The 24,139-nt window shown below is 49.5% G+C and overlaps 7 protein-coding genes and 3 non-coding genes across 10 annotated transcripts; 4 read left to right on the top strand and 6 right to left on the bottom strand.

The window, feature by feature from the left end:
• The first annotated feature begins 1,450 nt into the window (after nucleotides 1-1,450).
• On the top strand, nucleotides 1,451-6,563 carry LOC112885038 (extra-large guanine nucleotide-binding protein 1). Its single transcript, XM_025950710.1, has 8 exons — nucleotides 1,451-2,631; nucleotides 3,759-3,896; nucleotides 3,977-4,081; nucleotides 4,170-4,346; nucleotides 4,522-4,699; nucleotides 4,851-5,098; nucleotides 5,196-5,362; nucleotides 5,719-6,563. The coding sequence occupies exons 1-8, from the start codon at nucleotides 1,609-1,611 to the stop codon at nucleotides 6,314-6,316; spliced, it is 2,634 nt and encodes an 877-aa protein (XP_025806495.1). The 5' UTR covers nucleotides 1,451-1,608; the 3' UTR covers nucleotides 6,317-6,563.
• A 116-nt stretch (nucleotides 6,564-6,679) lies between these two features.
• LOC112885039 lies at nucleotides 6,680-8,145 on the bottom strand. Its single transcript, XM_025950711.1, has one exon. It carries the CDS (start codon nucleotides 7,183-7,185, stop codon nucleotides 6,898-6,900), a length of 288 nt encoding a protein of 95 aa, XP_025806496.1. The 5' UTR covers nucleotides 7,186-8,145; the 3' UTR covers nucleotides 6,680-6,897.
• On the top strand, nucleotides 8,091-8,288 carry LOC112888220. The gene has a single exon (XR_003227761.1). It is a non-coding gene; the product is annotated as a U2 spliceosomal RNA (small nuclear RNA).
• A 140-nt stretch (nucleotides 8,289-8,428) lies between these two features.
• LOC112885041 lies at nucleotides 8,429-9,387 on the bottom strand. Its single transcript, XM_025950712.1, has one exon. It carries the CDS (start codon nucleotides 8,990-8,992, stop codon nucleotides 8,720-8,722), a length of 273 nt encoding a protein of 90 aa, XP_025806497.1. The 5' UTR covers nucleotides 8,993-9,387; the 3' UTR covers nucleotides 8,429-8,719.
• Nucleotides 9,388-9,708: 321 nt separating this feature from the next.
• On the top strand, nucleotides 9,709-9,906 carry LOC112888218. Its single transcript, XR_003227759.1, has one exon. It is a non-coding gene; the product is annotated as a U2 spliceosomal RNA (small nuclear RNA).
• Nucleotides 9,907-10,309: 403 nt separating this feature from the next.
• Nucleotides 10,310-10,849, bottom strand: LOC112887208. Its single transcript, XM_025953333.1, has one exon. It carries the CDS (start codon nucleotides 10,763-10,765, stop codon nucleotides 10,484-10,486), a length of 282 nt encoding a protein of 93 aa, XP_025809118.1. The 5' UTR covers nucleotides 10,766-10,849; the 3' UTR covers nucleotides 10,310-10,483.
• A 4,064-nt stretch (nucleotides 10,850-14,913) lies between these two features.
• On the bottom strand, nucleotides 14,914-15,501 carry LOC112885604. The gene has a single exon (XM_025951190.1). It carries the CDS (start codon nucleotides 15,499-15,501, stop codon nucleotides 14,914-14,916), a length of 588 nt encoding a protein of 195 aa, XP_025806975.1.
• Nucleotides 15,502-15,670: 169 nt separating this feature from the next.
• On the bottom strand, nucleotides 15,671-16,208 carry LOC112885603. The gene is made up of 2 exons (XM_025951189.1): nucleotides 16,069-16,208; nucleotides 15,671-15,977 (listed from the first exon to the last, which is right to left on the bottom strand). Exons 1-2 carry the CDS (start codon nucleotides 16,206-16,208, stop codon nucleotides 15,671-15,673), a joined length of 447 nt encoding a protein of 148 aa, XP_025806974.1.
• An 808-nt stretch (nucleotides 16,209-17,016) lies between these two features.
• Nucleotides 17,017-17,213, top strand: LOC112888222. Its single transcript, XR_003227763.1, has one exon. It is a non-coding gene; the product is annotated as a U2 spliceosomal RNA (small nuclear RNA).
• Nucleotides 17,214-17,875: 662 nt separating this feature from the next.
• On the bottom strand, nucleotides 17,876-23,690 carry LOC112884302. Its single transcript, XM_025949680.1, has 6 exons — nucleotides 23,008-23,690; nucleotides 22,382-22,458; nucleotides 22,007-22,049; nucleotides 21,642-21,774; nucleotides 18,919-19,138; nucleotides 17,876-18,404 (listed from the first exon to the last, which is right to left on the bottom strand). Exons 1-6 carry the CDS (start codon nucleotides 23,369-23,371, stop codon nucleotides 17,991-17,993), a joined length of 1,251 nt encoding a protein of 416 aa, XP_025805465.1. The 5' UTR covers nucleotides 23,372-23,690; the 3' UTR covers nucleotides 17,876-17,990.
• Between the last annotated feature and the right edge of the window lie 449 nt (nucleotides 23,691-24,139).

Here is a 24,139-nt window from a genome sequence, read left to right as displayed (position 1 = left end):
GATTTTAAATTAGCTCGCCGTCGAGGTGAATTTCAGTGTGTTCAAACCATTAGCGGCGGGGACGGCTCCGGCCGATCGTAGAACTTTTCATCTCGGGCGGAGATTCTTTTCAGAGGAACCAGCTGTTTGAAATCAGTTTGCGAGCTGTAGGCACGTACGAGATGAAAATTCATGTTGTCTCACTGTTGATGCGGGTAGAAGTCAATCTATCTAGCACATGGTTAGAAAATAAGCATACGGCCAATTGACACTTCGACTTTTGTTACTTAACACTTGTGATAAACAACTAGACAAGTGTACTTTTCGTTAGATATATAATTTATGGACAAACATCTGGATAAGTGAATGAGCCATGTAATATGAAGCAACTTGTACAGACTATTATATATATATATATAATATACATGAACATACTTAAACCTTTTGTTTTAAAGGATCAATATTTTTGCATCCAAAGCTTTATATTTTTTTCTTTCCCATATGTAATTCTAACCCGCTTCTCATTTTCAAGGTATCACGATCTCCTCAATCGTGTGTTCGTATCAATTTTCCATGCGCTCCTAGATATCTCTCCACATCACATTCCGTTGTTTCACTGACTCACTATCGCCATCCCTAACACTAGCAAACACCACCAGCCATAACGGTTGCAACCTATTGCTATATACTTAATTTGTCCTTGTTATTGGGCTATATTTTTACAACTTTCATATTCTCCACTATGTAAACGCCTTATCCCATTGCATCATCATTTGGTTTGGCGCTAAAATGGAAGCGTCTGCAGTTATCATTGTCCACTACTACCATTGTAGACAGTATCCCTAATATCTCAATATTGTTTCCATCTTCTTGCTACTTAAAGCGAGCCAACAACCTCCCCCATTATTCCTATATTGACATTATTCATGTATGGACCGAATGCTAAATATCTTGGAGTCATATATTGCTCCCAACACGAATCTCAACTCCAATCATAAGGTGAGGATGTACTTATAGTTTCATGATCTAGTGGCCGATTAATATCAACCTTCGCGTGACTATGGTTGTAGTCTAGCTATTCGTTGTCCAATCATATCCATTCTTAAATACTTATCATAACCGAAATTTATAGTGATAGCTGACGATACTTTTATTATCTCATTCTATCACTACTGGTTTATACAGGTTATAACTAGTTTAGTTGTTATTTTTTTTGAGGGTGGCTTCTTTAAGTGTGGCTCGGTTGCTGGTTCTCGTTGACTCGTTAAAAATATAGCATGGATAGCTCGTTGATATATAATACCAAAATTTTCCGTTCCCCAGCGAAAACCGGAGCTCGCGGACGAAGAAACAGGGACGCCATCTCAACCGCAGCAGTTGGTCTACCGGTCCATGAACCCGGCTCAGGGGCAAAAGCCGTTGCCTTGTCTACCACCACCTCTGTCTCTCTCCCCTCGCTTTCGTCTCGTCTCCTCCCTCGCGCATGCTCCAAAAAGCTTCTCCTCCTCCCCTCCCCTGCTCTGCTCTGCTTTCCCCTCCTCGCCTAGGGTTTCCCACCCCCATGCCTCTCCCGGAACCCTAGCATCCTCCTCCTGCCCGCCCTCCTCGCCGCTGCAGCCGCCTCCGGCCATGGCCGCTGCAGCCGGCGCCCGCCCCGGCGCCACCGACTACTCCTTCGCGGCGGAGTACGACGGCCCGCCGCTCCCCTACTCGCTCCCACGCGCCATCCCGCTCGACCTCTCCCGCATCCCGCTCGCCGCGCTCTCCTCCTCGCCCCCGGGCTCCCCCTCCGCCTCCTCGTCCCCGCTCCCCGTCGTCCGCCCGCTCACCCCGTCCTCCCTCTGCTCCGCCATCCACCCCCGCGCCCACCCCGCGCCCCGCTCCGCCGCGCCCGCCACCGCCGCGGGGGGAGCCGTGGTGGACTCCCCCACCTCCGTCATCGAGAACCACCAAGCCGCCGCGCACCACTCCGCCGAGCTCCCGCCCTCCTCCCCCTCCGACGACGAGGGCGCCGGCGACGGCGGGGCCCAGGCGCTGCCGCCGAAGCCCCGCCACCAGGCTGCGGTCACCTTCGCCGAAACCAGCGGCTCCCTACTCCAATCCTCCTCCGACGAGGGCGAGTACGAGGATGAGGAGGACGACGACGACGATGCCGCCGCGGGGGAGGCCCGGCCCCGCGCCGCTGCCGGCCAGTCGAGCGGCTCCCTCTCCCCGGCGCACTGGAGGGGCGGCAGGTCCCGCGGCTGCTACAGGTGCGGGAAAGGGGGCGGCTTCTGGGGCCGCGACAAGGAGTCGTGCCTCGCCTGCGGGGCGCGCTACTGCGCGGGGTGCGTCCTCCGGGCGATGGGCTCCATGCCGGAGGGGCGCAAGTGCCTGGACTGCATCGGCCGGCCCGTGGCCGAGTCCAGGCGGGACGCGCTGGGGCGAGGGTCGCGCGTGCTGCGGCGGCTGCTCAGCGCCCCGGAGGTGGAGCTCGTTATGAGAAGCGAGCGGGAGTGCGCCGCGAACCAGCTGCGGGCGGAGGACGTGTACGTCAACGGGTCAAGGCTGTCGCCGGAGGAGCTCGTGGTGCTGCAGGGGTGCCCGTGTCCGCCTTCCAGGCTCCGGCCTGGCTTCTACTGGTACGACAAGGTGTCCGGCTTCTGGGGGAAGGTACTTGACTAGTGGTGATCTGAATTTTCGTTTGCTCATCCGAAACATCTAGTAGCTGTTTGATGCAACAAAGACAATAACTGAGTTGATTGTGATTTATGTTCATTGTGTTAGTCTTAATAGTAGAAATAGGGACATTACGCCTGCAATGTGCAGATATGAAGTGAAGATTTCTTCTTTAGGGGGTGTTTGGTTCCCTGGGGCTTATCTTAAGCCCTGTCACATCGAATGTTCCAATGCCAATTAGAAAGACTAAACATAAGCTAATTATAAATCTAACTGCATAAGCCTAGGGCTTATTCACGAGACGAATCTATTTAGCCTAACTAATCCATGATTAGCACAACTGTAGCATCACATGGGCTAATCACGGACTAATTAGGTTTAATAGATTCGTCTCACGAATAAGCCTAGGGATTATGGAATTTATTTCATCATTAGTCTACATTTAATACTCCTAATTAGCATACACAAATCCAATGTGACGGGGCTTAAAATAAGCCCCTGAGGAACCAAACACCCCCTTAGGTGTTATGTTGGGTAAACTCTCTTTGCAGAACAACTTATGCCATTTATTATAGCCGGAGTTCACTAGATTTATATTATTGTGGGAATCATGATGCATGGTCTGGGACTCTGGATGCCTGGTGCTGCTGAACGTGATATGAATAGTTGACTTTGATGGGACTCTGTCTGATGAATCAGCTTCATTGGGTGTCGTATCATGTTCTGAATGATCTCATTGTCCTAGGAACGATTGTGGATAGTGTGCTGTCTAAATCAGGAGAATCTGATATTTTTTTGGTTCAGAGCTGCACAAGGTTGCACATCAAGGTTGGCATGTCTGTGATATTACATCTGAAATTATTAGACACAGTCTTTTTGGACAAATTGGCAGCAATTTAGTCATGATACATAGAACATGATTTTGGTCTCTGGTGCCAGCTTTGGCTAGGCTTGTGAATTTGGGAGAAATTGAACATAATAGTGACTTTTTGGGTCATTTTTATGCCATTTCACAGTTTCTATAATTAAGTTGCTGCATTTTGCTTGTTTCTTCTTACAAATCCTGTAATAATTTGTCCTCGACAAATCTGACAAGATTCTTCTCATTGAAAATGTTCTAGGAGGGACACAAGCCCCATTGCATAATTAGTGCAAATCTCAATGTTGGAGGTTCACTAGATCAAAAGGCAAGCAACGGAAACACCGGAATATTGATTAATGGACGAGAGATTACAAAGTCTGAACTGCAAATGCTTAAGGTTTGGAATCAAATGCTACTACCTCATCTTGAGATATGCTACTGTTTGCTTGTTTTTCTTAAAAAAATGTTTGATTTTAGTTGGCTGGGGTCCAATGTGCTGGGAAACCTCATTTTTGGGTGAATGCTGATGGGACTTACCAAGAGGAAGGCCAAAAAACTGTTAAAGGGAAGATCTGGGATAAGGTAACGCTGGGATTCTTCATATGTGGATGCCTTGTAATATTTCGGAGGGAAACTAACTAATTTTGAATTTACCTGCCTTTCTCACCAGCCTATAGTGAAGCTTCTTAGTCCTGTCCTGTCATTGCCAACACCGAACAAAGCAACTAATCAATGTGGTGAAGAAGCTGCTCACATGGTAAATCGAGCCATTCCTGACTACCTGGAGCAAAGGACAGTCCAGAAGCTTTTGTTGGTTGGGTCAGGGGCAAGCACCATACTCAAACAGGTACAGTGTTTATGGACATCTGCTAAATTAATGTGCACAGACATATAAGTTGATCAGCTGCACTAAGATCACCATCCAAGATATGCTTTGCACATAAATAATGATTAGTTTTCTGAAACCCCACAAATTTACAATGTTGATGTGCAATTGATGTTGAATCTATTGAATATATTAGGCCAAGTTCTTGTACAAGAACAAACCATTTTCGGTAGATGAGCGTGAAGATCTGAAACTTATCATACAAAGCAATATATACAACTACCTTGGTATATTACTTGAAGGCCGTGAGCGGTTTGAAGATGAAGCTTTAGTTGATAGAAGAAGAAACAGTCAGCATGACCCTTCTAGCTCTGGTATGTCCCAGTTTGTTACAACTCTTAAAACAATTGAGAGTTTAAGGAAACTCCTAATTGTTTCCTTGTTGTGAAGTAATGTAACAAAAGAAAAGATTTCTGTGTTTGCAACTATGCCTGGTACAAGTGATTTTTTGTTTGTTTTCTGCAGGCCGTTGTGAATCTGGGTTCTCTGATGAAGTTACTGAATACTCCCTTATTCCGCGCTTGAAAGCATTCTCTGATTGGATTCTAAAGGCAATGGCTTTAGGTAACCTTGAAGACATTTTCCCTGCAGCTAGTCGTGAATATGCACCGGTTGTTGATGAACTATGGAAAGATCATGCTATTCAAGCTACATATAAACGAAGAAGTGAACTGCCATTCCTTCCACCTGCTGCCAATTATTTTCTTGACAAGGTATTACTGGGAAACAGCAAAACTTTTTTCTTTGGTTACTATAGAATTGTTTATAAATTGCGATTGCTCATTCTTCAACCTTGTTTGGAATGGCCAGGCTGTTGATATTTCTCGAACTGAATATGAGCTCTCTGATATGGATATACTGTATGCTGATGGAATTACATCCTCGGATGGGCTAGCATCCACAGAATTCTCTTTCCCACAGATTTCTTTGGGTGGACAGGGTGCTGATGAGCCTGATCCACAAGACACCTTGCTAAGGTCAGTTCTGTCACTCTGAAGGCAATAGTAGTCTGCTACAGTGATGTATTACCTATCTCACTTTCTGTTTCTACAGCTTCGTGGTTAGTGCGTCGTACGGTGTTATCTAGACTAGACACCTCTTAAATGTGAATAATTTTTTTAATGTATGGGCATGTGGCATTTTCATGTAGAGCGACTTAGGATGGGAACTCACATGCACGTTTGTTAAACCTTATATTCTAGGTTTTAATTCTTGACTTCTGTCAGGGATTGTGATAGCTGTTATTCTGTTTCATTTTCCTCTCTAAAATAGCTTCAGGTTGCACTAGTTATTCTCCATCTTTGCCCAAATCAACTTTTCCATTTGCTTTCAGGTACCAGCTGATCAGAATAAACAACAGAGGTTTGCATGAGAACTGCAAATGGCTGCAAATGTTTGATGATGTGAGGCTTGTTATCTTCTGTGTTGCTGCTAGCGACTACGATGAGTACTATGAGGATGCAAATGGCACGATTGTCAACAAGATGATAGAGAGCAGGGAGCTGTTTGAGAGCATCGCCCTTCATCCAACATTTGAGCAGATGGATTTCCTCCTACTCCTCACCAAGTTTGATCTCCTAGAGCAGAAGATTAACAGCTCCCCTCTAACCTCATGCGACTGGTTCGACGACTTTACTCCCCTGATCAGCCGCAACCTGCTCAATGGCAGCAGCAGGAGCACCCGGAGCAGCCAGACCGGCGCGACGCTGGCCCAGATGGCCGCGCACTACATGGCGACAAAGTTCAAGAGGCTGTTCAGCTCCCTCACGGGGCGGAAGCTCTACGTGTCGTACGTGAACGCGCTGGACCAGGAGTCGGTCCGGTCCGCGATCTGCTACAGCCGGGAGATCATCAAGTGGGAGGAAGAGAAGCCCGTGTTCGGCGCCAGCGAGACGGTCTACAGCGAGGAGCCGAGCACCTTCACCCACTGACCTGATCCCCCCACCTTTGCTGCGTGCGGAGAAGAGGTGTAAATATCTGTGCATTTCGCCATTGCTTAGAGTTGTACCCCCCCCCCCCCTCTCCCCCCTCCATCCCCCACATTCCTTTTGTTCGTAGCTGATCATCGGCTTGTAGTATGGCTGCTAGTAGTTTTGCAAGTAGAATGATGAGGTGCGAGAAGACCGGCCCATTCTGATTCTTGTAAATTGTATTATGAGTTGCTTGCGTTTGATTTGATGCATCTGGCTGGAGCAAGTCTTGCAGGAGGATGCATCCTACATTGCTGAGATGTTTCGCTGGAGATGCATCCTCCACTATTGAGACGCATCATCTTCAATTGTTACTCTGGAGTATAACCTGTGCGACCACATCTTGGATTGTTCTACGAAATTTCCGCGTCCCTGTTCATTGCAGGGGAACGCCCATGGAACGAAGAAATGGGGGAGATGAGCAACCAACAGCAAGATGGCATCACAATCCACAACATTTACACAACCATCGCCTGCCATTGTTTCGTTTCGCCTGTATAGATGGACGCAACCGGTCGCCGGAGCGCGGGGGCGAGCTGAGCTCAGCTGGGCGCGAACCGGTCGAGCAGCAGGAAGACCGTGGTGTCGGACATGGCGCCGCCGCACCTCCCGACGTCCCCCTCCTTCGCCGCCTTCCCCGCGGACGCGGCGGCTCCTTGCACCGCCACCGCCGCCGTCCTCTTCTTCACGGCTCCCAGCTTCTCCTGCTGACGGCCCGGCCGCCGCCGCTCGCCGTGGCTGGAGGCCATCGCCTGCCACGCCCCCCGCGCCGCGGCGGCGAGCTCGGCGAGCCACAGGCCGGCCAGGTTGGACGCCGCCGTTGAAGACATGGTGACGCAGGCAGAACCGAGAACTGATCGGATGTGAGGCTGGCGAGTACCGAGTACTGCGACTGCGAGGAAGGTTCAGTGAGCGAGGAGGACACTTGGTCTGGATGAGTGAGGTTGGTCGGGCCCTCGCCCGCGCTTATATAGCGCGCCAGCCGAGGCGAAGGCGAACGGATCAGGCTTCTAGGTGTCGTCGACGTCGACGGCGCAGCGCGCGGCCGGCCACGACAGCGGCAGCGATACGGCAGGCGCGCGGCGCGCCCCGCCCCGCCGGCTTGCCGAGCCCGCGGTTTCGTCCGCCCCGCCCCGCCGTGTCGCTGTCGATCGGAAGTCGGAACGGGGCCAGCTCATCTAGCTGCCAGCCTGGCCGGCGCGTGCCGCGGTCGTTGTCCTGTTGCGCTGATGATAAACCTTCCAGCTCCACCGTCGCCGTCGCGATGCGGACAAGCCTTGACGCGACGGCGGCGAAGGTAATCTTTAACGACCATCCGGAACCCCCGTGCGCGCGGGGTGCCGTTCCTCCTCCTCGTTTCGGCCGCCGCCGCCGCCGCCTTCTCGAAGCATCTCGATTCTCGACGGCCGCAGCAGCGGCGGCAGGGTACGCGGCCGGACGGCGAGATGGGTGGGGATCGGCTTTCGTCGCGAGTTGTTGGGCCAATTCTACGGGCCTCCGCAAGGACTCACGGGTATTGGGCCGGGCTTGTTCATAGGCCGAAAGCAGGCTCATGTGTTCCCTCGAACGGAACATGAAGCCCAGCAGGTCGACGCGCCGTCGCGCCTCGGTTTTGATCCGCGCTAACCGGTGTCGTTCGCTCGAGAGCCTGTGTAGTTTAGTGCCACCTCGCTAGACGAGATAGTAGAAGACGGCTGGATAGGATACAAAACGAGGTGCAGATGTATTTCAACTCATACCTTTCTCGGCCTTTTGGCTAAGATCAAGTGTAGTATCTGTTCTTATCAGTTTAATATCTGATACGTGAGGTCTCGCCTTCACAATGATATTAAATTTACTTTTTGCGGGGGAGATCTTGCCGTGGTAGCTTGCTACCTGGGTTCTCAAGTGTCGCCCTAGTTTTGCACTGTATCTCGGGCCTGGCACACCCCATCCAAGACCAATGCAAATTTTATTATGTTTGCTGGTTTTAAGCAATCTAATCTGATTTGGCATACAGAAACTGCAGGAGGATCGAGAACATTGTTGCTTTGGACTGTAGGATTTAAAGATGATAGAAATGGCCATGAAAAGTTCTTGAAAGATCTTATCGTGATATACGTTTTGGGTGGAAATCTGTTAAAGAGTTTCTGTGAATATTTGGACAACACTTTGACAGTAATCGGTAGAACATCACTGCTTTGGTTGCATCTTCAGCGATGCTTGCTCCTGGGACGCCATGGAGCGGAAGGAAAGGGACGCGAGCATGGCAGCAAGATGCCACTACAATCCAGAACACTTGCACAATCATCGCCTGCGATGATCTTGCCTGTACAGATGAACAGTGGACACGAACGCGCGCCAGTGAAGGCCACGCAGCTGAGCTCAGCTGGGCGCGAACCGGTCGAGCAGCAGGTAGGCCGTGGTGTCGGGCATGGCACCGCCACAGCTCCCGACGTCCCCCTTCGTCTCCGTCGCCGCCTTCGTCCCGGCCGCGGCGGCTCCTAGCACTGCCTTCTTCTCGCTTCCCAGCTTCTGCTGCTTTCGCGGCCGCTGGTCGCCGCGGCCGGGCGGAGTGGCCTGCCACGTCCCCTGCATCGCCGCGGCGAGCTCGCCGAACCATAGGCCGGCCAGGTTGGTCGCCGTCGTCGAAGACATGGAGGTGAAGTCCGAGCTGAACTCAGTTGGTGCGCTCTGGAAGAAGGTTCTCGGTGAGGAGAAGAACACTTGACCTGGCTGATGAGTGAGTAGGTAGCTTGGACCCTCTAGCCTGCGCTTATGTAGCGCGCCAGCCGAGCCGAGCGCGAACGGATCAGCCTTCCAAGCGTCGACATCGCCGGCGCGGTGCGGGCAGACCACGGCAGCGGCGGCGAAACGGCTGGCGCCCCCCGCCCCGCCGAGCCCGCGGTTTCGCCCGCCTCGCCGTCCAGATCCTGTATAAGTAGTTTTAGTTTTTCCGTGGGTTCCTGGGCACCCACTGCTCTCTACATAGATTCGTCTCTGTCGTCGGGTCGCTGTCGATCGGAACCCGGAACGGAGCCCCACCTCGTTCCGGCCGTCGTCGCCGCCAAGTATCTGGATTGTGGATTCCCGTCTCCCGACGGCAGCGAGACAGAGGGGCTTTCGCCTCGAGTTGCTGGGATTACATGGGCCTCCACACCTTCCTCACGGGTATTGGCCCACCTCATAGGCCGAAATTAGGATCAAGTGCACGAAGCCCAGCAGGACAGCGCGCTCCGGTTTTGCTCAGCAAACCCATGTCATTAGCTCCGGATCCTGTAGTTATAGTTATAATTAGTACCACATCGCCCCACGAGGTAGTAGAAGCCGGTCGAGGAGGATACAAAAGAACAGGCGATGTATCCAAGCAACTCATACCTTTCTCGGCCTTTTGGCTAAGATCAAGTGTAGTATCTGTTCTTATCAGTTTAATATCTGATATGTGAGGCCTCGCCCTCACAACGGTATTAAATTTATTTTTCGTGGGGGAGAGCTCGCCGCGGTAGCTTGCTACCTGGGCTCTCATGTGTCGTCCTAGTGTTGCACTGTTGCTTGGATTTGGCGCACCCCAACCAAAACAAATTTTGAAATTTTACAACCGCTGCAAGTGCATGTCCTAGAGCTTTGAATGTGTACAAATGCTCCAGAAATAAGATCGTCTGTGCTGTGAATTTTGATGTTTTGCTTTTGAAAATTTTCTTGGGAGTTCCCGTAAATATCTTTCTACCAGTCGATCGATGCAACAGCGTTGAAATCCGTACGACGTTTGCGTGTGAACCATTGGCAGCTGCTGATTGTTGCCTCCAAGCTTACGCCGCCAACGCCAAGACCGGCCGACTCCCCGTACGTGTCCCCTTCGACTGGCGGATCATCGCCTGCCCGTTCTGATTCTCCCAAACTGGGAATCACAAGCTGCGTTCTTCGTAGCCGTATTTGATTTGATGGACGGTTATTACCATTTAAAGACGGTAAAAATGGCCATGAAAAGTTGCTGAAAGAACAAATGATCGGTAGAACAGCATTGCTCCGAGTGCATGCTCAGCGATACGACAAGCTCATCGTCCAGCAAAAATGCAAGATGGCATTTCAGTTTTAGTCACAGCGTTTATTTACACAGATCTGCCGCGGCGACGGCGAGTCGGCGACGAATCAGCTGGGCGCGAACCGGTCGAGCAGCAGGTAAACTGTGGTGTCGGACATGGCGCCGCCGCACCTCGCGACGTCCCCCTCCTTCGCAGCCTTCCCCCCGGCCGCGGCGGCTCCTTGCACCGCGGTCGTCTTCCTCTCGCCTCCCAGCTGCTGCTGCTTCCGCAGCTGTTGGTGGCGCGGCCGCGTGTCGCCGTGGCCGGCCGCCATCGCCTGCCACGCCCCCTGCACCGCCGCGGCGAACCCGCCGAGCCACAGGTTGGACGCCGCCGCCGTCGAAGCCATGGAGATGCTTTAGGCGCAGACCTGAGCTGAATTTGAGTTGGTGCCGTGTGCGTGTGTGCTTGAAAGAGAAACAAAGCCGCGGTGAGTTGGTTTTGCTCGTCTTGGGGGCCTCGGCCTGTGCTTATATAGCGCGCCTGCGTCGAACAGATCAGGCTTCTAGAGTCTAGACTAGACGTCGGCGGCGCGGCGCGGGCCCCGCACGGCCGGCGACGACAGCGGCCGCGAAACGGCAGGCGCGCCGCCCCGCGCCCAGCACGCGGTTTCGCCTCGCCAGGTCGCTGTCGCCCTGTCGGAACACAGTACCGGCTCGGCTACCCGCCCTTGCCAGCCTGCCAGGCCACGTTCTAGTCGTCGTCCTCGTTGTTCTTGTCGCGTCGACCGCGCAGACGACGTGGCGGTGTCACCGAGTGGTAACTTCCCGGCCGCCCGGCACCGTGCCGGTGACCGGCGATCGCTTCGAGGGCGCGCGAAGGGGAGAGGCGCGGTGGCCCGGCGCGTGCGTGCGTGACCTCTGACGTCGTTGCCGATAAACCAACCCTCCAGCTCCACGTCGCCGTCACGATGGGAACATGTGGTGGCGCAACGTGTCCGATTTTGATTGGGTGCTTGATGCCAATGATCTCCTCGAAGCATCTCTCTCTCTGGCCGCGCCGCGCGACCAGGAAGCCCATCAGGAGATTCGGACCGTCCTTCTTCTGTGTGAAGATAATGGGCCGATAACATGGGCCGCAAGCATCTTCCTCAGAAAACTTGGCCCGGAACCGAGCTGCCGATAACGCGTAGCTCAAAAAAAAGTAGCAGCGGTTTTCCTCAGCGAGACCCTAGCATTGTTAGGCTGACTCCAACCGAGTATGCAAGGGGCATGCAAAGTCAAAATGCCTAGGTCGGGTGCACTGTAGCGCGAGGCATCATCTCCAATCGACCATGCATACCGGGCGTGCAAAATGAATCTGAGGTGAGAGAAAGTGCAAAATAGCACTCGCTCGGCCGCAAGGCAAATGATAGGCCTCCAACCGTCGACCCAGGAGAGAGAAGAACAGGCGGGCGACGACGAAGCGAAGCGCGTGGCGGAGCTCCAGGCGGGTGCGTTCGGGACTTCGGCCTCCACACGCGGCGGGACTCCAGGCGGGCGACGACGAAGCGTGTGGCGGAGCTCCAGGCGACCGACGACGAAGGAAGCGGCGGAGGCAAGGCAGTTTGCAAGGTGAGCTCCGCCATTCCCCACCTCGATTCGTTCTTCCGGCGCTAGGGTGTAGGGAGATTTTGGTCGCGTGGTGCAGATCCATGGGATTGGAACCAACTTGTCTCGATTCGCAGTGCTTCGAACTGATTGGGGTCGGATTTGGTCGATTAGGAATGTTTTGCTTGGAGTATGTCGTAGTCTAAGCTGTACTATCGTAGATTATTAGTGGAACGATCTGAATGTTTAAGGAATTAAGGGGAACGAATGTACTATTCTTCATTTTGTGGGATTGGTGAAGCAGTGGGAAGTGTTGGCATTCTCTAATGCTGGTGTTTGACTGACTGGGAGATTTACTAGTGATGATGGTGAAGTTTTGGGCTGGCTAAGTTTGCAACTCCACCATTATGCTGTGAGTATTGTTTTATATTCTGTTTCAGAAATAAGGTTGCAAACTATTTACATTGAAAGTAAGCCATCTGCTTGCCTTGGCTCGGCCGTCCTACGCTGCACCTGATGCAACTTACCTAATCGGCCTGCAGCTATCTTTTAAAGCACTGACTGTCAGTGCAACTCTGGACTTCAATTTTGATTTTAGTCACCATAAATTTGCGTGACCATTCCATCTCCAGCGGCGAGCGGGGAGTTTCCTTGGGACACACCATCCTCTGGAATCCACAGCTCGGACTTTGGGGAGGACTCCGAGCCCGCATGGAGCTACCACCCTTCATCTGACAGCGACGACTAAGATGAAGGCAGCACCCACCGGACGAGTTGCTAACTTTTGTTTAACACTATGATGTCGTGCGCAAGTAACTTGTTTCAGTTTGCCTAGTTCGTTAATTACGTACTGCTGTTCTAGTTTAGCGTCGGCATGATGTAGCAACTCATGTAATGTTCTTAAGTAATCATGTTTGGTTCTCAGTCTTGCTGTAGTGAGGCCATATCTGTGTAATCTCTGTGTTAGATGGTCGAAAACTTTGTGCAACCACTAATGTTAAGCAATCATTGTGACCTTGTTGGTATCTAATATTGGTATTATGTTTGAACTTGCAATGATTGTGTGCATGTGGGCATGGATAGTGAATTATTTGTATGGACAGTGAACTCTTTCTCTAATCTATGACACTTTTTTGTTTCCTACTCTCTTATGGCAGAATGGATCGTCGATTCAGCGCATGTGGTGGTAATGGCCAGGCCTCCCAAGTGGGCATGGACAGTGAATTTCAATTGGACCTAGATGTTTCTCCCATGGTACCCTGCAGTACTTGTTTGTTCATTCTTTGTATGTTGAGTGTCTAAACAGGTTTTCATTTTATTTTGGGCAGTTTTGTGAGCAAATTCATGAACAAAGCTTTAGTACCCCACCACATGTGCCTATGAGGTCAGGTGATCAAATTGAACCTCCAAATTGTGAAGATATTCACTAAATTGATGGCGACCAGTTTGCCAACGGCACTGGCAACAAGAGAGGTCTCACAACGAGGAAAAGCATTCCTGCCTCCAGAGGACAGAGTTATAGTGTCTGGTTGGCTGAATATTTCTACGGATGCAGCCACAGGTATCATCTGAAATACACTTCTATTGACAAGCAGTTTGTGGTTTGACAACTATTTAATTGTTGCTTTCTCGTTGCAAGTTCATCTCAGACGAGCAATGCCTTCTATGCAAGGCCGCATCGTTATTTCATTCAAAATTGTGAGACGGGTAGCAGTAGAACCCAACTGTCTATTCAGAACCAATGGACAACTATACGAAAGGAAGTCAGCAAATTCCAAGCTATCCACTCGGCTATTGTTAGAAGGAATGAAAGTGGCAAGAATGACTATGATAAGGTATGTTCCGATAACTATATGCTGCATGTTCCTGAATTCTATCTACTTGTTCATGAACAATTTATTTCTGTTTTGGGTGCAGATAAAAGATGCTATCAAAGTTTATGAGCAGAAAAAACCTTGGCATTTCGCGCATTGTTGGGAGATTTTGCGGGATGAACCGAAATGGAATGATTATATGTTGGAGTGTAGCAAGCCTAAGCAAACAAAGAAGGATAACCAGGCAACTCAACCCTTGAACACTCCCCCTGCACCAATACCTACTGCTGGTGCACCTATTGAACGACCAGAAGGACGTGACAGCGTGAAGAAACGTCGAATATCAGTAGAAGAGTCCTCATCTAGTGTTGCCATAGAGATGTTAGAGAAGATACATGTGAGAGGTCAGCAGATGGATGAATTGGAAGCAAAACAGAAGGAGGAGTTGATTGATATCGAACAAGCCAAGTTTGATCTGCAGCAGAAAGCATTGTTCGCGAAGATTGAGCAGGGTAACAAGAAACTTGAGCTCCAGAGGGAGATTTCTCATGACAAGAAGGAGATTTCTCGGGAACAGATCAAACTTCAAAGGGACATTTTGGAGACAACTAGGTTCCAGACAGAAGCCCAAATCATGTTCACTGATCTGAATTCATGGCATCCTGCTGTTCATTTCTGGATTACCAAGAAGCAGAGGGACATTTTGATCAAGGAAGGTATAAACCCAGATGAAGTTGAATCCGCTTCTGGTGCTAGTACCCAACACCAACAGCCATCAGGGGACAACTAGCTTCTGTTAATTCTTTGCTTCTGTTAAAACTGTTGTACTGTATGAAATTATTTTTTTTGATTTGGACACCTATTTGTTTGCTTTGACAAATGTTGTAATGTATGAAAATGTTTGCTTGATCTGGACACATATTTGTGTACTTTCTTCATTAGATCTTGGTTCACAAATACATGCTACCATCTACACTACTTGCAGGGATTCATTACATCTTGGTGCTCCCAGCAACAAAAGACATCCAGCTGCTGTATTTCACAAATACATGGTACCATCTACACTACTTGCAGGGAACCATTACATCTTGGTTCTCCCAGCAACAAAAGGCATCCTCCTCATGCATACAGAAACAAATACCAACAGGTGCATACTAGTGTCGAGATCGGCGTGCATATGGCCCTAATTCATTGCCTTTTAACATCCAATGATGCTCAATTAGATCTTGTTGTAGGCGGTGGGATGTAGGGCGGTCCTGGATCTTGCGGTATGCAGACATGAAGGCGTTTAGCTCGGCACCATTCCTGTCCCTTCGAATTGGTGAATCATAGGGTTCAGCAAACTCGTCCTCATCCAGCTCTCTGTCTCGCTCGGACTCGATGATCATGTTGTGAAGAATGATACATGCTCGCATAATCGTGTTCATGTCCTGAGCACTCCACAGTCGGCTAGCTTGTTGAATTATCCGAAACTTCGAGCGGAGGACACCGAAACAGCGTTCAACATCCTTTCTTGCAGCTTCTTGGGCCTCGGCAAATGTCTTGTCCTTGGGACTGATAGCTTCACTCTTGGTTTTCACAAAGGTCACCCAATCGGGATATATCTTGTCCGCGAGGTAATACCCCATGTCGTAATTATGGTTGTTCACTGAAAATTCAACTTTGTCAGTTCTTCCATTGGCAAGATCATCAAATATAGGGGAGCGGTCCAAAACATTGAGATCGTTGCAAGACCCGGGCATTCCGAAAAATGCATGCCAAACTCGCAAGTCCTTGGTTGCAATAGCCTCAAGAACAACAGTCGGTCGGCCCTTCCTTCCAATGTATTGCCCATGCCAGCCTACCGGACAAGATCCCTACTCCCAATGCATGCAATCGATACTTCCAATCATCCCGGGAAAACCTCTAACTTTATTTTCTTCGAATCCGCTTCAACTCAGCCTCTTTAGGTGGTCGTAGGTACTCTTCCTCGAACACGGCAATGACAGTTCTTGCAAACTCCTTAATGCACTCCAAAATAGTGCTCTCGGCCATGGCATAACCGTCATCAAGTGCGTCGGCTATACTTCCATACGCAAGCATTCGCATAGCGACAACACACTTATGCTTTCCATGAAATCCCATTCGGCCAAGACCATCAGGTTTCTGTCGAAAATACTCATTGTTCGCAGCAAGCATTTGGTAGATCATATCGAACAAGCTTCTTTTCATTCGGAAACTGCATCAAGCAAACAACCCAATTATGAAAACAATAGCTACACTACTTGAGCTTCAATTCAACAGAAAGAAGGACATGTCGCTGCTGTTACCGGCGCCGGAACATGGTGTCGTCGAACAGCGGCTCCGACGCGAAGTAACATCGAACAAGCTCAGCCCAAGCGCCTTCCCTGTCTCTCCGACGAACCTTGTGCTCTGGGACCGAACCACCCCATTTCCGATGTCGGCGCATCGTCGCCAAGACAGCAGCATGAGTAGCTGCGGCTTGCAGGCGGAGCCTCCTCTTGCACGAACTTGAGAAAAAAATCTGAAACTCTGCAGGACGCCGACATGGTGGGGGATTGGGGAAGAACCTGACGATGCAAACCGAAATGCGACTGAACTAGTGCAATACAATCACACCGGCTACAGCAATGGAGCGAGGGAAGGAGTACCTTCGTTCCTGGAGTGATGGAGAGCGCGCGCGGAGAGCGCGCGCGAAGCGGGCGGCGCTGCGGAGAGCGCGGGAGCGGGCGGCGCTGCGCTCTGCCACCCTCGCGTTGCCTACCTGCGCGCGTCGATTTGGGGCGGAGCGGGCGGCGCTGCGGAGAGCCCGCGCGGAGCGGGCGGCGCTGCGGAGAGCGCGTGCGGCGCTGCGCTCTGCCACCTCCGCGTTGCCTACCTGCGCGCATCGATTTGGGGCGGAGCGGGCGGCGCTGCGGAGAGCCCGCGCGGAGCGGGCGGCGCTGCGGAGAGCGCGTGCGGCGCTGCGCTCTGCCACCTCCGCGTTGCCTACCTGCGCGCGAAATATCCCTGCTTTGCCGCCAACAGCTTGGAGGTGGACCAGACAATGCTTTTTTGCCTCTCACGATTGGAGGACCGGCAGTGCAAAGCGGCCCGGCAAAATGGCCCAGCCATGCAAACGGCGAAATGCATGGCCGATATGCCTCGCGCCGGTTGGAGTCAGCCTTAGCTCCGTGATTAGTCCCACATCGCGTTACGAGATCAGCTAAGCCGGTGGGGCAGGATACAAAGCAAGAGGTGCTGCTGTTTTGCAACTCATATCTTTCTCCTCCTTTAGGCCAAGATCGAGTGTAATATCTCTTCTTGTCAGTTTAATATCTGATATACGTGGTTTCGACCTCACAACGATATTAAATTTATTTTTTGGGGGCGAATTTACCGTGGCAGTTTGCTACCTGGTTTCTCAAGTGTCGCCCAAGCCTTGCACTATTGCTTTGGGCTTGGCGCACCCCAACCAAAACCAATTTTAATTTTTTAATAAATTAATTTGTTTGATAATTGATAATTTGCTTTGAATTTGAATTTTGGTCATTTGGCCAAGAGCCTAGATGTTTGACTCAGCCATGTCAAGCAATATAGAAGTTTATTAAATTCATTAACATTTCTGAAAAATCAATCGGTTAGTTGGAGGTCGTTGTGTAGAGTCGTGCCACGATTCTCTAGCTGGTACTTCCTCCGTTTTAAAATATAGATCATTTATTGACTTTCGTAGATTCATACATTTTTACTATGCATCTAGATATATATTATATCTAGATATATAGCAAATACAATAAATTTAAAAATCTCCAAACGACATACATTTTGGAACGGAGGAAGTAGCTTCTTGCTATCCAGGCTCTTGCGTGATCATCGTGTAATAGGATTGACTTTTTCATTCTTTTGGTTTTAGTATTTGAACTGCATTATCTTTGATTCAGAAAGGGCTAGAAGATCTGCATTTCCTTTCAAGAAAAGAAAACGAAAAAGTCACTATGCCATATTTGAGACATTTACATACTGGCCCATGTTCGTTGTTGTGGTTACAAATGGTTTGGAACGTGACAGATAACGACGATCTTCTCGGCGGGGAAAGCGAAGAAACAAACAAACAAAAAAAAGACGGCCAAGATAAGATTAGCTCGGACATTGATTTCATCAGCATGCCGCATGGCTAAAGTCTTGACTGCAAATTAGGCTTTAAGCAGTTAATTAGCAAGAAATCAAACAATGGAGTACTCCATCTATCGTTTCACAAGCACTTGAGCATGGTTAGCTCGTTGGGCGCCGGCGCCGGCGGCGACGACTCGAACTCGAACTCGACGCCGACGCCGGCGTGCTGCTCCATCTGCCACCCCTGCCTCCCCAGGCTCATCTCCAGGCTCGGCGGCGGCGGGGCGGGCAGTAGTCCGGCCGCCATCCCGACGCTCATGCCGCCGCCGTCGCTGCAGTAGTGCCGCTGCTGGAGCCACTCGGGGCTCGAGACCGTGTCGCCGCTGCTGCTCGTGTTGTTCGTCGGCGACGGCCGTTGGAACAAGCCGCTTCCTGCGTGGTGGTGGTCATGGGGTGGTGGCTGGGATGGTAGTTTCTCCCGAGCCTCGTCCGCGAGATGATGAGCAGCGACTGCACCTTGCCCGTGATGATCTTGCTCTCCTACCTTCGATCCCTGCATGTATACTGTACATGATGAAGCGAATTCGAATACCGATTTCCATGAAAAATATTGTCTCATGATGATTCTGGTTCGAAGTATATGTATCATCAAACTGAAGCTTAAAATTTGTTCAGTTATTTTGGTTATGGAAGGTCAGAGCTAAAAAGGCTTGGCTTAAGACAAATCTAAAGCAACAATGTGATAGGAGGCTACTAGTCCACCATCAAAATCTTCTAGGTTAATGTTTGACTATGACATGACCTAAATAAAGTAACTGTAAGCAACATTATTCAAGATATCCTCTTTGCCTCCAAGAAGGACGACCAAGATAAATGCAGTACCGGTATTGAATTGCTTGCACCTGCAGCACCTGATCTAAATTAAACCGTACACCGCCTCTGACTCTGATCGATGGATCTTGAGGAATTATTGAATGTTGATGTGCATGCGGTCGTGATCCGTATAAATTCCTAGCTTGTTTTTAATATGTGTGCGGCAGCCAATGCAAGTGGAGTAGTAACACTACCTGCTGCTGGGCATGGCTTTGCTCCGTCGTCGTCGTCGTCATCAAGAGGCGATCAGCTGCTGCAGGACGCAGGCGGCATGGCGGTGGCTGCAGCGTCGTCAGTTCATCGCTGCCGCAGCTCTGGAGCAGCTGGTGGGCGTGGATCCAAGCACAAGCGGCCGCTGCTGCTTCTTGATGATCCAGACGCTGCTGCTGCTCTCCTGATGGAGACCATGACCTCCTGCATCAGTAGTCACTCGCAGCAAATCATCAATAGTGCCAGTAGAAGCAGTAGACCATCAGTAATGTCTCTCCTCACCGTCACTTATAAAGTTCCGACTTCTTCATCATCAAATGCATACAGCCATGGGCAGTTGATTAAGAAAATATGGATGCTTAAAAGTTAATAAAACCCTAAGTAAGATTAAGGAAGGGTATCTAGCTAGGCGATGGGGCCGGGGACACGCATCTGAATCCTGAGGAGGTAGGCCTGCTGGGAACACATCCATGCCATGCCATCCATCCATCGATCGGTCAGTATTCAGTCCTACGGCCTGCAGGTCAGGTAGCTGCGGTAACGCTGCCAAGTGGTTTGTCCATGCTCGCCACTACAACTGTTCAAGCAGCAGGCTTTCCCCGCGGTCAAGGCCGATGGAGCCGCCCCTTGTCCCGTAGCGCCCGTCGCAACGCGAGATTCCCACCGGCACCGGCACCGGCGCGACGCCGGTAGGGCCGGGCCGGCCACCGCCGGCAGGAGGGACAATTGATCGGTATGCATGGATCTGATCTGAACATGTCGATCCAAGCATCTCTTTCCTTACCTGATCATTGGCTATCAGCAGCCACATACAGCAGCAACAACACTAGGAGGAGCTAGCTGCTACCAACACTGATCTGACGATGCCATAGCAGTGAGGAGGGTCTCTGAGGGATGGGGGGCCTCTGCTAGTCTGCTGCCTCCCTCCCTGTCCTGATGAGAGGGAAGCATCAAGCATGGACGCGTGCAGGGAAGGGTTGGGAGGAGAGTCTTCCTGTGCATCATGACCCTTCCTGAACTGCAGCACAGTGTTGGCATGCACGCTACAAGCAGCCTCTTGCTGCTTTTCTTCCATCTTGTGTGTCCCCCGGCCCTCCTTTGTACTACACTACATAGCTTGATGCATCCATGCTCAATTTTGTTCCCACTAGACCTAGAGGTATATAGTGCCTTTGCCTCTCTCTCTCTCTCTCTCTCTCTAGTCTGTACTGCACTGCACCAGAGGATCAGTACAACAAGCTTCAAACGTGCATGGGAGTTTGAAATGAGGAGCATGTTGAAAATGGGCGCAGGAGTAGGAGGGCGTGGTGGTTTCAGACTTGCAGCACGGCAGGCATGGAGAAAACGTCACACCTGATGGATACCTAGGCTTGCTAGTCTGGGCATGCATGCTCTTTCTCAGCGATGTGCTACCAAAATAAAAGGAAGAGAGAGGAAGATGCTGATGACTGACTGATGAGCGTGATCGATGACAAAATATGATGGAAATTTTCATTTCGAGCTGGAAAGGAGCTCATGATCGATCCAAAGGCAGGCCGAAGGCTGCAGTAGTGCTGCGAGCAAGCGCATAGGGATCAGAGAAACATGCACGCACGCACGGCAAACTATCATGGCTTTGGCTGCTGCTTCAGGCCTTGTTTAGATTGCAAAAAATTTGCAATAGTGATACTGTAGCATTTTCGTTTGTATTTGATAAATTTTATCTAATCATGGACTTAATCATGGACTAATTAGGCTTAAAAGATTCGTCTCGTGACGTATAATTAAATTGTGCAATTAGTTATTTTTTTTACATACATTTACTGCTCCATGCATGTGTCCCAAAATTGATGTGATGGAGAGAGAGTGTAAAAATTATAACATTTGGGTGCATCTAAACAGGCCCTCAGTTTCAATTAATTAGCACGTGTCAGAGATGCATGGACCAAAAACTTCAGTTTCAAACATATTCTCACACGTTTTCAGGGAACCTTTTTGAAACACAGGGATTTGTCGAGAATTTACGATAGAATTTTCAAGGAACAAAAGAATTGTTCTAATATCCCCAAAAAAAGAAATAGGGCTTTAAGGATGAGGAATGTCTCATTTTGTAAATCGTGTTCCCTTGTTTTGTGAATGATAAGACACATGATGCTTGGTTATTGCTCTCCTTTCCTTGGACTTATAAGCTACAGAGTAGCTACCAATAAACTACATCACCAAGAATAAAACCTAAAACCTTGGACTAAAGGACACGGCTAGAAACCTGGATCATATACAGTCCAAAGTCCAAACGGTCTGCCATCGATCGACTAGAATAATGCAGTCAAATTCATCTAGATCCTGCCATCACACTTTACTAGTTTCCATCATCCGTATCCCCAAATCACACAAAGGCATGCATCCACATGCATGAATATAAAATATAATGAAGATCACAGTGGCTTCAATGCACTCAAACAACACGTCCATACGAACCCTCCAAATTGGCTGTACGTCGCAGAGGCTAGCTAGATACCGTTACTTGTTTGCTAGGAAAAAGAAATGAACCCTCCAAATGCAGCAAAGATGCAGACTTGCGCAGACACAAAGACCGAGAGATGGAACAAAACATGCGTCATATTTGTACAAAATATACATACAGATTTGTAAGTGCTTACATTACTTAATTAATGTGGTGCTAGAATTAATTAATTATTTTGGCAAAAAGGAAATGCAATGTGCTAACCTAGCAGTGTTAGTGTAATTGTTGAAGGTAGTGGTGGTGTTGACCGATCTGCTGCTGTTGAAAACATCAAAGCCATCCACTTCACCAGCACCTCTTCTCAGAAAGGCCATGTCTCTGGCCTGCTGCCCAAGGCCTGCAACACATGATACATGCATATGTCTCATCACATTGCAAACTACAAACACACACACATATGGATCACATACAGTGCTATGGTACAAGCTGAGATCTATAGTTGAACATCCCATGCATGCCAATAATTCAGCACTGTTTGTGACATGACCATGAATCGATCAACAACTACTCGGCCATGGGCAGTGCCAGGACATTAGGATCTAGGCAATATGTGTATGTGTTTTTTTTACCTGCAACGCATGATCTGTCTGTGCCCTTCACTGTTCTGTACATCTGCAGGAAAAGAAGGATATATGTGTCAAGAGTCAAGACTGTCATACTTATTCCTTGTGTGCCATATGGTTTAGTCTTGGAGCATGCGTAATAAAGGTAGTTAGCCGTGTGATGCGTGTATATTTAAATGAGTTGGAGGACAAGAAGGACAACAGGTACTTTGTATCAACTAGCAACAAGAATCTAAGGTACGAAACAGGGTATGTATGTCAACACGTATTTTTTTCTTTCTAATTTTACTTAGTTGGGTGATCAGATTACTGTCAGTGAAAGTGTTTGAGTGGATAGACATGTTACACATGCATGCTGGTAAAAGAGGAGAAAAGCCTTGCCTGCAGGTGGCTCTTGACATGGGCTAGTGTAAGATCCTTCACGTTCATCAGTTCCAATACTGACTTTGGTGTTGCTCCTAGAAGATGCAACAAAAAACAAAGCAAGAAAGTTTCAGAACCAAGAATATGCACATGCATGGAAGAACCAAATAATAGAGTAAACTCTCAGCGTGCACAAAACCATGTGTTAATTGCAAAGTAGTATATTTTATTAAGAATGAGTAGAAGATACATACATAATTAAGATTATTAAAATCTTCTTGCAACAGGAAAGTAAGAAAAACAAATTATTAGAAGAGCTAATTTATGCTAAAAATTTGCCTTTTAAATCCTTAAACTTTGATGATGTTCAAAGAAAATAGTACGTGTGATATTTAAATTATCTTCAGTGTTCTCAATTCAATCATTGCCCTAGTAGAAACTCAAAGTAGCAAAATATAGTTATAGCAATAACAAAAAGTACATTTATTAAATGTTTTTTAAATCAAACACAGTTACTTTAAGCACAGACAAAGTAAGAACAACTCCAAGAAAATTAGCAGCAAGGGCAAGATCAAAAACCCCATCAAAGAATTCAGGTAGATGCATGAGCCAGAGCCATGTTATTAATTGTGCTCTGAACATACTCTCATGGCCGCCGAGGAGCTCGACGGCGTGCACGAAGTGCGCGTGCAGCGCGGTGGTCCACCGCATCCGCGGAGCCCTGGCGCTCCTCCTCCTCCCGCCGCCCCCGCCCGAGCTCTTCTTGAATCCGTGGGCCGTCTGGCTCGGCTGGTGCAGCAGCCGCTGCTGCTGCGCCTGGAGGCCGCCGTGCCGCTGCGCAGCCGCGTCGTCCGTCTTCGCCGCCGCCGTGTCGAGCTCTAGCCCCAGCAGCAGCCTCGGCTCCACGGCCTGCATCTCGCCGGCGGCTTCTGGTGGCGACGGAGGGCTGATGTGGAGGGAGAGGTCAGGAGTTGCCATCGTCGTCGCCCTGCTAGTCCTGATGCTCATCGGAGGATCTTGTTGCGACGAGCTAGCCAACGATGAGCTCGAGCTGAACTTGTTGGGTGTTGCAAGGAGGAGGAAGAGCAGCTGAGAGCGAGGTAGTGGGAATTGAGTGATTAGGTCATGAGTGGCGTATCATTCTTGTATGGGGGTTTGCGTTTGAGCGTGTGACTGGTGTGGTGAGATAGAGGGGAAGAGGGAGAGGTTACATGTATAGGAGCTAGAGAGAGAAGATGATGCTACCCTACTATAGTAGTACTGCAAAGGCAGGGACCATGATGGAGAGAAAGATGGGATTGGCAGTGTCCAAACCTCCCAGGTAGGGAAGAGAGAGAGAGAGAGTTAAAGAAATCAGAGGAATAATGCCTAGAGAGAGAGAGAGAGATAAGGGGAGAGGTAGGATATAGAGGGGCTCAGGTTGCATGAAATGGGAAAGGGGAGACAGAGAGCGGTTGGAGTGTGACATGCTCTAACGGATCTGACTGTGAGCGCCATGCGTCTCACTGTGCAGAATTCAATACCCGTTTTCCATGGAATTGACCAAGGGGGCCTCCCACAGTCAGCAATGGCAGTCAATAGTGTATCGATTTTCTATCTTTTGAGAGAGGTCCTTCTGAATGCGCGAGCGCGATGAACGTTAAAAAAAGATGTATTTTGTTGAAGTACAAGTGAATTGTCAATATATTTACTTATAAGATTTGGGATTGATTCCGGTCGCTCCTCATCGGCTAAAGGGTCTAGGCAGATTCTAAAAGAAAATCATCAGACATCAGG

Source organism: Panicum hallii, chromosome 3 (genome assembly GCF_002211085.1).
Source record: "Panicum hallii strain FIL2 chromosome 3, PHallii_v3.1, whole genome shotgun sequence".
NCBI lineage: Eukaryota > Viridiplantae > Streptophyta > Magnoliopsida > Poales > Poaceae > Panicum > Panicum hallii.
This window is presented reverse-complemented; position numbering and strand designations above follow the sequence as displayed.